This window comes from Zeus faber (assembly GCF_960531495.2).
Source record: "Zeus faber genome assembly, chromosome: 14".
Lineage (NCBI taxonomy): Eukaryota > Metazoa > Chordata > Actinopteri > Zeiformes > Zeidae > Zeus > Zeus faber.
The window spans coordinates 30,393,373-30,406,008 of NC_137200.1; the positions used below are offsets into that span (position 1 = coordinate 30,393,373).

Genomic DNA, 12,636 nt, shown 5'->3' on the forward strand with positions numbered 1-12,636 from the left:
TGTTACAAACTGACCAAGCCCTTTTTTTTGTAAGGTTGGCGGCAAAAGACATGGAATCCTACATTTTTAGGCAGGCAACAGTTTTTATATATATATATATATATATATATATATATATATATATTATATGTAGAACTATATGGGGTTTATCTGGGGTTTTTTATAGTCCTTAACCTTCATGCTGTACATCCCATAACTTGAAAATAGCCTGTGAAGGCAAATAGAGCCGTGCTGTTAAAGAGTCAAACTGAAAACTTTTCAAGAAACTTTTAAAGACACATTTTGAATGAGATTTAAGACAGAATTTTGGACAAATCTTCTCTCCTACTGAGTATTGCACAATATGTTTGCTGAAGGGTGGATGCTTTTTCTGCAGAACTGAGTGGAAGGAAGTACGATTTAAGGAAAAGGGTTTTCTGGGATTTCTCTCTGCAGGTGCGTCAGTATGAAGGTATGAGGTGGTTTTAGGGTTTCATGACATCAGAAATTGATTTTGACACGACGGAATAAATAAGTAACACCAACCAAAATGTTTGCCTGGAAATGAAGACCTCACTTATTCACATTTGGGATTTTTTAATACACTTTAAGACCTGGGGATGTTCTGTAAAACTGGAGACGTCTTTCAGAGGTCGAATGGACGTGCATACGCCCTGGGGACGATCTCTCAAGGTGGTGGAGGAGGTGGTGGAGCGGTGCAGCTCTCAGATGGTGTGGTGGAGGTACAGAGGGAGAGGTGAGGGCGAGATGCAGTTGTCATAGAAGAGCTGGAAGTTCTGGTCCACCTCCATGCGGTTCTTCAGGAAATTCTCCAGATCCTGCACCGACATCTCGTTGACGCTGCTGCCTCCCTTGGCGTTCTTGGCCAGGGCGGCCTGGGAAGGGAAGCGGATGCGGACGTTGTGGGGGGCGTTGCGGTCGTAGTCGGTGCAGCAGTACGCCGACCACACGTCCTCGGGGATGGCCACGCGGTCCTGGTTGTTGCGGCGGATCATGTTGCCGGTGGTGGTGACGCCGGTGACGATGAAGGCCGTGCCGCGGCAGAAGTTGTTGAGGCGTATCCGGATGCGCTCCTCGTACTCGCGCCAGGCCCCGATGTTGAACTCCCTGATCTCCGGCACGATGTTGGTCAGGGTGTAGGTGGCGGCGCGGTCGTGCGGGTCCGACTGGTGCTGGTCGGGGTTGAGGTGGCCTCGCTCGTACAGAACCACGTCCGAGTAGTCGTCCAGGACGGCCTGGCTGTCCTCAAACTTCATGTGCAGGTAGCCGGTGGGGAAGGGCAGCATGTTGCCGTTCCCATCGACTTCTGCCAGCTGAGGAGAGATGGAGACCACATGTGATGTGTTGTTTACGGTATCGTTTACAACAAGGTTCCCAAACTGATTCCCAAACATCATTATCGCAGACAACATTACTATTTACCTCCAAGGACCCGAGAAGGCCGCAGACACCAGTTTGGAACACCAGCTATATAAGTGTACTGTATATAGTATAATGGTATTATACAACTCAGGGTCCTCTTGGGATCATTATAATAAATGAATAAAGAATTAAGAAATGAAGATACCTCCCGTGATGTCAAATATCTATTCTGGCTGTAAGCTGTGCAGCCTGAACCCCCCACCCCAACCCCAATCCAGATCATATGAGTGTGATACAACTCAGGGTCCAATTGGGATTATTGTGGCGCATGAATAAAGAAGCGAAGACGTGTCCACGTTGCAGAACAATGCAGCCGTGGGAAACGTGCGTTCTGGCTGCAGCTTGTGCAATCGTGCACAAGCGGTCGGTTCGGGTGGAATCCTGTCTGAAAGCAGAGGGCGGCTCCGTCCTGACCTGCGGCTCGTACATCCAGGGGTAGTCCACGCGCCGGTCTCCCTCCGTCTTCTTGAAGGTGTACGCAGAGTACACGGGGATGCGCTTGCGGGGGTCGTACAAGGTGACGTATCGGGGTTTGTCGGCGTAGCGCTGGCAGATCCTCTTCATGGCGGTGTCCACGATGCCCCGCGGCGGCGTCCCCATGTACAGGGAGTCCTTGCACCGCTCCACGTGGTTGAAGTCCAGCACCACCGTGCCGGAGGACGGAGGCACCAGGCAGAACAGAGACAGAGCCAGCGACGCGCGGGGCCCCCAGCGGAACATGGCACCGACTTATTATGTCCACGACGTCTGCGACAGACTGAAGACGGGGAAGCTTCTCTGGGGGAATTTAAACGGGACGGAGGAGATAGGCAAAGCGTGCGCCGTGCGGTGACCGGGGCTGGATGAGTCAGATATGACATCGCTCTCTCTCCTGTTAAACACTGAAGATCCCATTGTTGCAAATGCAGAAACTATTTGAATATCAAATATCAAACACTATTTGAAGTGTTTGATCCCATACACTTTATAACACTTTATAACACTTTATTTTTTAAATCTGATAAATTCAAGGAATTCAGGAAATTGAAAATGAATTAAAAAGTGAAATTAAAAATACAAATACAATACAATAAAATATATGTACAATACATATGTAATATATATTGTACAATATATGTAAAATGTATCACACATACACACAGAAGTTAACAGGAGTAGCACTTGTACAGCTGACTATGTTCACTTGTGAGTCCAATGTGTGAAGTTTATTGTTTATTTTTATGGTTATTGATTATTGTACATTTTCTCCTATTTCTCTTGCCAATGTTTTTAATTTTTTTTATCCATAGTCATTTATCCAAATGTTGCTGTGTTGTTGATCCTGCAGTTTATTATATAGGCCTTCTGCTTTCTTTGTGTCCGTCCTTCTTGCAGACCCCTCATCCCCGATGACCGTTTTGGATTTTGAAAGAGTATTTTCCAATTTGACTTTCATTGTTTGTGTAAACCACACTCATTTCCCTAGGCTCACTGTGGCCTCCCTGGCTCCTGCACCCAGACGTAAAATGTAAAACTTTGTCTAATCTCACTGTCAGAAACAAAGAGCCATGTGACACGATGCCAGGGCAGTGGGTATGGCTCATGTGTAATAAAAAAAAAAAAAGAGAAACCGTAATAGTTAGGAAAGTAATGGTAAGAACAAAGGTATATATATATATATATATATATATATATATATATATATATATATATATATATGTATATATATATATATATATATAATTGTTATAATTACTATAGGATTATTAATAGTAATCACAAATTCAACATCAATTTATGAACTATGCACAAACAACCTTTACACATGAGGGATTGTCACCCAAGCTGCCAACCCCTACTTGTTTTTAGAATTTGTTAATGAATAGTAAAGTCATTGATATTACCACAAAGGTAGCCTCTGCTGAGAGGTACAAAAAATATAATAATAAAATAATTAATTAATTAATTAATAAATTAATTAATTATTATTAATAATAATAATAATAATAATAATAATAACAACAATAATAATAATAATAATAATGATAATAATAATAATAATGATAATAATAATAATGATAATAATAATAATAATAATATTGATAATAATAATAATAATAATAATAATAATGATAATAATAATAATAATAATAATGATAATAATGATAATAATAATAATAATAATGATAATAATAATAATAATAATAATGATAATAATAATAATAATAATGATAATAATGATAATGATAATAATAATAATAATAATAATAATAATAATGATAATAATGATAATAATGATAATAATAATAATGATAATAATAATAATAATAATAATGATAATAATAATAATAATAATAATAATAATAATAATAATAATGATAATAATAATAATAATAATAATAATAATAATGATAAAAATGATAATGATAATAATAATAATAATAATAATAATGATAATAATGATAATAATAATAATAATAATGATAATAATAATAATAATAATAATAATAATAATAATAATAATAATAATAATAATAATAATAATAATAATGATAAAAATGATAATGATAATAATAATAATAATAATGATAATAATGATAATGATAATAATAATAATAATAATAAGTCGTGTTTGAAAGCAGGACTTGTCTCAAACTCCAGTTTTCTCGACACCAAGTGAAGTCACATCTTTGCTCCTTTCCTGCAACACAAGATCAAAAGCACGAAATAGAAAAGACAAATCCGCCTGTGGCTGTTGACCACCAACCTTCTACATTCATCTTTACAATCACTTAACAGTTGTTTTTTTGTCGACAAAGGAATGAAGAATGATGAATAAAGAGTAATTATGGTCTGGGAGTTTTGGAGACGGCTGCCTGCAGCTCCGCGCTTTGACCACCAGGGGGCGGCGCAGGCTGGTGTGATCGTTTAGCAGCAGAACACGTTCTAAATAATAATGACCTTGTTGCTCGTGATGCTCGTGATGGTGTTTTGTTTTGTTTGTTTTTGTTTTTTTTACATCGTTTAAACATAAATAATGAAATCACGTCGAGGTTTTTCTTCTTTCATCTTTCAAATGATGTATTTCCTCTGCGTGAAGAGACGATGACGATGAGGCTCATTTAAACTGACGTCACTGAAGATGCCACTCTGAATTTAGGCCTAGGTTTTGAAATAGATTTATTTATGTTTTTCGTATATGTTTTATTTATAAGCGTGCGAATGCATTTATTTGCCGTTTGTTATTATTTTTATTGTTATTATTAAAAGGTCATAAAAAATAAATGAACGTCGGTGTCAGTACCTCATGCAACCACAGGGGGCGCTGCGCAGCAACCGCTGACGGGAGCCGGTGAGTGACGCTGACGTCGACTCCAGTTCCTGGTCTGCACCAAAGGCCGCTGATTGGTCCGTTGAACCGCACGGGGGTCGGGCGGCGGCCAGTAGCATTGGAGGATTGCAGGGGCTGTTGCTAAGGCAGCTTTGGGAGAACCTGGACGCTCTGCCTCCACCTCTGCCCCCAAGTGAGAAGCAGAGAAGCAGAGAAGCAGAGAAGCAGAGAAGCAGGATGAAGTGAGAAGCAGAGAAGCAGGATGAAGTGAGAAGCAGAGAAGCAGAGAAGCAGGATGAAGTGAGAAGCAGAGAAGCAGAGAAGCAGAGAAGCAGAGAAGCAGAGAAGCAGGATGAAGTGAGAAGCAGAGAAGCAGGATGAAGTGAGAAGCAGAGAAGCAGAGAAGCAGAGAAGCAGAGAAGCAGGATGAAGTGAGAAGCAGAGAAGCAGAGAAGCAGGATGAAGTGAGAAGCAGAGAAGCAGAGAAGCAGGATGAAGCAGAGAAGCAGAGAAGCAGAGAAGCAGGATGAAGTGAGAAGCAGAGAAGCAGAGAAGCAGGATGAAGCAGAGAAGCAGAGAAGCAGAGAAGCAGGATGAAGCAGAGAAGCAGAGAAGCAGAGAAGCAGGATGAAGCAGAGAAGCAGAGAAGCAGAGAAGCAGGATGAAGCAGAGAAGCAGAGAAGCAGAGAAGCAGGATGAAGTGAGAAGCAGAGAAGCAGGATGAAGTGAGAAGCAGAGAAGCAGAGAAGCAGGATGAAGCAGAGAAGCAGAGAAGCAGAGAAGCAGAGAAGCAGGATGAAGCAGAGAAGCAGAGAAGCAGAGAAGCAGGATGAAGTGAGAAGCAGAGAAGCAGGATGAAGTGAGAAGCAGAGAAGCAGGATGAAGCAGAGAAGCAGAGAAGCAGGATGAAGCAGAGAAGCAGAGAAGCAGAGAAGCAGAGAAGCAGGATGAAGCAGAGAAGCAGAGAAGCAGAGAAGCAGGATGAAGCAGAGAAGCAGAGAAGCAGAGAAGCAGGGTGAAGTGAGAAGCAGAGAAGCAGGATGAAGCAGAGAAGCAGAGAAGCAGGATGAAGCAGAGAAGCAGAGAAGCAGAGAAGCAGAGAAGCAGAGAAGCAGGATGAAGTGAGAAGCAGAGAAGCAGGATGAAGCAGAGAAGCAGGGTGAAGCAGAGAAGCAGGATGAAGTGAGAAGCAGAGAAGCAGGATGAAGTGAGAAGCAGAGAAGCAGGATGAAGCAGAGAAGCAGGATGAAGCAGAGAAGCAGGATGAAGCAGAGAAGCAGAGAAGCAGAGAAGCAGGATGAAGTGAGAAGCAGAGAAGCAGGATGAAGCAGAGAAGCAGGATGAAGCAGAGAAGCAGAGAAGCAGAGAAGCAGGATGAAGTGAGAAGCAGAGAAGCAGGATGAAGTGAGAAGCAGAGAAGCAGGATGAAGCAGAGAAGCAGAGAAGCAGAGAAGCAGAGAAGCAGGATGAAGCAGAGAAGCAGAGAAGCAGGATGAAGCAGAGAAGCAGGATGAAGTGAGAAGCAGAGAAGCAGGATGAAGCAGAGAAGCAGAGAAGCAGAGAAGCAGGATGAAGTGAGAAGCAGAGAAGCAGGATGAAGCAGAGAAGCAGAGAAGCAGGGTGAAGTGAGAAGCAGAGAAGCAGGATGAAGCAGGATGAAGCAGAGAAGCAGAGAAGCAGGATGAAGTGAGAAGCAGAGAAGCAGGATGAAGCAGAGAAGCAGAGAAGCAGAGAAGCAGGATGAAGTGAGAAGCAGAGAAGCAGGATGAAGCAGAGAAGCAGAGAAGCAGGATGAAGCAGAGAAGCAGAGAAGCAGGATGAAGCAGAGAAGCAGAGAAGCAGAGAAGCAGGATGAAGTGAGAAGCAGAGAAGCAGGATGAAGCAGAGAAGCAGGGTGAAGCAGAGAAGCAGGATGAAGTGAGAAGCAGAGAAGCAGGATGAAGTGAGAAGCAGAGAAGCAGGATGAAGTGAGAAGCAGAGAAGCAGAGAAGCAGGATGAAGCAGAGAAGCAGAGAAGCAGAGAAGCAGAGAAGCAGGATGAAGCAGAGAAGCAGGATGAAGCAGAGAAGCAGAGAAGCAGAGAAGCAGAGAAGCAGAGAAGCAGGATGAAGCAGAGAAGCAGAGAAGCAGAGAAGCAGAGAAGCAGGATGAAGCAGAGAAGCAGGATGAAGCAGAGAAGCAGAGAAGCAGAGAAGCAGAGAAGCAGGATGAAGCAGAGAAGCAGAGAAGCAGAGAAGCAGGATGAAGTGAGAAGCAGAGAAGCAGGATGAAGTGAGAAGCAGAGAAGCAGGATGAAGCAGAGAAGCAGAGAAGCAGGATGAAGTGAGAAGCAGAGAAGCAGGATGAAGCAGAGAAGCAGAGAAGCAGAGAAGCAGGGTGAAGTGAGAAGCAGAGAAGCAGGATGAAGCAGAGAAGCAGAGAAGCAGGATGAAGCAGAGAAGCAGAGAAGCAGGATGAAGCAGAGAAGCAGAGAAGCAGGATGAAGTGAGAAGCAGAGAAGCAGGATGAAGCAGAGAAGCAGGGTGAAGCAGAGAAGCAGGATGAAGTGAGAAGCAGAGAAGCAGGATGAAGTGAGAAGCAGAGAAGCAGGATGAAGCAGAGAAGCAGGATGAAGCAGAGAAGCAGGATGAAGCAGAGAAGCAGAGAAGCAGGATGAAGTGAGAAGCAGAGAAGCAGGATGAAGTGAGAAGCAGAGAAGCAGGATGAAGCAGAGAAGCAGAGAAGCAGAGAAGCAGGATGAAGCAGAGAAGCAGAGAAGCAGGATGAAGCAGAGAAGCAGGATGAAGTGAGAAGCAGAGAAGCAGGATGAAGCAGAGAAGCAGAGAAGCAGAGAAGCAGGATGAAGTGAGAAGCAGAGAAGCAGGATGAAGCAGAGAAGCAGAGAAGCAGGGTGAAGTGAGAAGCAGAGAAGCAGGATGAAGCAGGATGAAGCAGAGAAGCAGGATGAAGTGAGAAGCAGAGAAGCAGGATGAAGCAGAGAAGCAGAGAAGCAGGGTGAAGTGAGAAGCAGAGAAGCAGGATGAAGCAGAGAAGCAGAGAAGCAGGATGAAGCAGAGAAGCAGAGAAGCAGAGAAGCAGGATGAAGTGAGAAGCAGAGAAGCAGGATGAAGCAGAGAAGCAGGGTGAAGCAGAGAAGCAGGATGAAGTGAGAAGCAGAGAAGCAGGATGAAGTGAGAAGCAGAGAAGCAGGATGAAGCAGAGAAGCAGGATGAAGCAGAGAAGCAGGATGAAGCAGAGAAGCAGGATGAAGCAGAGAAGCAGAGAAGCAGGATGAAGTGAGAAGCAGAGAAGCAGGATGAAGTGAGAAGCAGAGAAGCAGGATGAAGCAGAGAAGCAGAGAAGCAGGATGAAGTGAGAAGCAGAGAAGCAGAGAAGCAGGATGAAGTGAGAAGCAGAGAAGCAGAGAAGCAGGATGAAGCAGAGAAGCAGGATCAAGCAGAGAAGCAGGATGAAGCAGAGAAGCAGGGTGAAGTGAGAAGCAGAGAAGCAGAGAAGCAGAGAAGCAGGATGAAGTGAGAAGCAGAGAAGAAGAGAAGCAGAGAAGCAGAGAAGCAGGATGAAGCAGAGAAGCAGGATGAAGCAGAGAAGCAGGATGAAGCAGAGAAGCAGGGTGAAGTGAGAAGCAGAGAAGCAGAGAAGCAGAGAAGCAGGATGAAGCAGAGAAGCAGAGAAGCAGAGAAGCAGAGAAGCAGGATGAAGCAGAGAAGCAGGATGAAGTGAGAAGCAGAGAAGCAGAGAAGCAGAGAAGCAGGATGAAGCAGAGAAGCAGGGTGAAGTGAGAAGCAGAGAAGCAGAGAAGCAGAGAAGCAGAGAAGCAGGCTCCAGCGTTGGCCAACGTTCCGTCGGCGCCTGGTTCTCCTGGTGGTTCCCCCCCCGCCGCTCCCACCTTCTCCCTGTTCATGTTGGTTCTCACCTGCCGGGGGAGGGGCGACGCGGGCGACATCGACTGTGGATCTGTTTCCTGGAAGCGTCCGAACGTCCATTGGAGTCTGAAATGCCACAGGATCCCAGGAGCCCTGTGGGTCCACAAAACAGATGGAAAACCAAAAGGAAGCTGCACGCCGCCGCCGCCACCGCCTCCCGTGGCCCCGCGGCCACTGTGCCCAGCTGCAGGCCCTTGAAATCATCGCCAGTTTAATTGTCCATCTTCGCTTTGCACTGAAAGGTGCAAGAAGGTGCAGGAATGGAAGAGGTTGTTTCAGGAACTGTGATGAAACACCCTGCGTTTAAAACAGCTGCAGGCCCAACGAGTTGTACAGTATGAAGTTATACAGATGTTTGGCTCATGCAACAATACAGTAGTACAGGCAGGGCAACAGAGGAACCATATAGGGTTAGATGATATAGATCATATAGATGATATAGATGCTATCGATCATTCAGATCATGTAGCTTCATCTTATGGGTTCGCTGGGTTCGACTCCCTCAGGCAGAAGGCCCCAGGTGAAGAACTCCACTCAAGGAAATGCAGTTGTACATTTTAAAATCTCCAAAACAACGGAGCATGAGGCCAAACACGTCAAGTGGTTTCTTTGCAGTCCTTTCCCGCATGCCAAAAAAAGGGTTAGGGTTGAAAAAGTGATCAGCGATACATCACAGGATGTAGGATGCATGGGAGCAGCATGCATGTGGTGTTTTTACGTCAGAGAAGAAGATGCACAAAGACGGAGGCTCTGAATAAACATGTTAAAATGCACAACGTGCTCCTGTAGTTACAGTACTTAGTTACAGTACTTATGATTCATTTTTACACCTTGGTCTTGTCCTGTTCTCGTTCAGTGTTGAAAATAACTAAAGCAAATCGTATTTCAAATCGTGATGCTGCCAAGGCAGAGCCAACTTAAGATCCGGGAAAGGTAGACATGTTCCCACCGTTTTTTAATTGAATTTATTTTTATAATTTTTTAATAAGATATATACATGCATATATATATATATATATATATACACACACACACAGGTTTTTAGTAAAACCTTTAAAAATAAGATTTTTGAAAATGTTGCATTAAATGAAAATGAACTTATGAATGCTTGAAAACTGCATTCATATGATGACTATGCATGATGATGATTATTATTACTACTATCATTGTGATGATATTATTCATTATGAGAACACGCAAACACACACACACACACACACACACACACACACACACACACACACACACACACACACACACACACTCCTCCCAGCTCCTCCTCTAAATATTATATATTGTATATTGTATATTGTATATTGTGTATTGTGTATTGTATATTGTATATTGTATATTGTGTATTGTGTATTGTATATTGTGTATTGTATATTGTGTATTGTGTATTGTGTATTGTATATTGTGTATTGTGTATTGTATATTGTGTATTGTATATTGTATATTGTGTATTGTATATTGTATATTGTGTATTGTGTATTGTGTATTGTATATTGTATATTGTATATTGTGTATTGTATATTGTATATTGTGTATTGTGTATTGTATATTGTATATTGTGTATTGTATATTGTATATTGTGTATTGTATATTGTGTATTGTATATTGTGTATTGTATATTGTGTATTGTATATTGTATATTGTGTATTTTATATTGTATATTGTGTATTGTGTATAGAGTATTGTATGTTGTGTATTGTATATTGTGTATTTTATATTGTATATTGTATATTTTATATTGTATATTGTATATTTTATTTTGTGTATTGTGTATTTTATATTATATATTGTGTATTGTGTATTTTATATTGTATATTGTGTATTTTATATTGTATATTGTGTTTTGTGTATTATATATTATATATTGTATATTTTATATTATATATTGTATATTGTGTATTATATATTGTATATTGTGTATTGTGTATTGTATATTGTATATTGTATATTGTGTATTTTATATTGTATATTGTGTATTGTGTATAGAGTATTGTATGTTGTGTATTGTATATTGTATATTGTATATTGTATATTTTATATTGTATATTGTATATTTTATATTGTATACTGTATATTTTATTTTGTGTATTGTGTATTTTATATTATATATTGTGTATTGTGTATTTTATATTGTATATTGTGTATTGTGTATTATATATTATATATTGTATATTTTATATTATATATTGTATGTTGTGTATTATATATTATATATTGTGTATTGTGTATTATATATTATATATTGTATATTTTATATTTTATATTGTGTATTGTATATTATATATTTTATATTTTATATTATATATTGTGTATTGTGTATTTTATATTATATATTTTATATTATATATTATATATTATATATTATATATTATATATTTTATATTATTTACTATATATTATATATTATATATTTTATACTATATATTTTATATTGTATATTATATATTATATATTATATATTTTATATTATATATTTTATACTGTATATTATATATTTTATATTTTATATTATATATTATATATTATATATTATTTATTTTATATTATATATTGTATATTATATATTTTATATAGTATATTTTATATTGTATATTTTATATTATATATTTTATATTTTATATTATATATTATATATTTTATATTTTGTATTATATATTTTATATTATATATTTTATATTATATATTTTATATTTTTTATTATATATTTTATATTTTGTGTTATATATTTTATATTATGTTTTTTATTTTTTATATTTTATATTAAATATTTTATATTTTATATTATATATTTTATATTTTATATTATATATTTTATATGATATATTTTATATTTTATATTGTATATTTTATATTATACATTTTATATTTTATATTATATATTTTATATTGTATATTATATATTATATATTTTATATTATATATTATATATTTTATATTTTATATTGTTTATTGTATATTATATATTGTATATTGTATATTTTATATTGTATATTATATATTTTATATTTTATATTATATATTGTATATTATATATTATATATTTTATATTATATATTTTATATTTTATATTGTATATTATATATTATATATTTTATATTATATATTATATATTTACATTATATATTGTATATTGTATATTATATATTGTATATTATATATTATATATTATATATTATATATTTTATATTGTATATTATATATTGTATATTTTATATTATATATTGTATATTATATATTATATATTTTATATTTTTTATTATACATTATATATTTTATATTTTATATTATATATTTAATATTATATATTTTATATTGTATATTGTATATTATATATTATATATTTTATATTGTATATTGTATATTGTATATTATATATTGTATATTGTATAATATATATTATATATTATATATTATATATTATATATTTTATATTATATATTTTATATTATATATTTTATATTGTATACTATATATTTTATATTGTATATTGTATATTGTATATTATATATCATATATTTTTTATTTTTTATTTTATATTTTATATTTTATATTTTATATTATATATTTTATATTATATATTTTATATTGTATATTATATATTTTATATTTTATATTATATATTGTATATTGTATATTGTATATTGTATATTATATATTATATATTATATATTATATATTTTATATTATATATTTTATATTTTATATTGTATATTATATATTTTATATTTTATATTGTATATTGTATATTTTTTATTTTATATTATATATTGTATATTATATATTATATATTGTATATTATATATTATATATTGTGTATTATATATTTTATATTTTATATTGTATATTGTATATTGTATATTGTATATTGTATATTATATATTATATATTTTATATAATATATTGTATATTATATATTATATATTGTATATTATATATTATATATTTGATATTTTATATTGTATATTATAT

At 36.3% G+C, this 12,636-nt stretch overlaps 1 protein-coding gene across 1 annotated transcript; it reads right to left on the bottom strand.

Moving 5' to 3' along the window:
- Positions 1-704: 704 nt before the first annotated feature.
- Positions 705-2,142, bottom strand: LOC307240036 (endonuclease domain-containing 1 protein; the record flags this gene model as incomplete). The annotated part of the gene is made up of 2 exons (XM_080013611.1): positions 705-1,313; positions 1,837-2,142. The coding sequence occupies 2 exons, from the start codon at positions 2,140-2,142 to the stop codon at positions 705-707; spliced, it is 915 nt and encodes a 304-aa protein (XP_079869737.1).
- Positions 2,143-12,636: the final 10,494 nt, after the last annotated feature.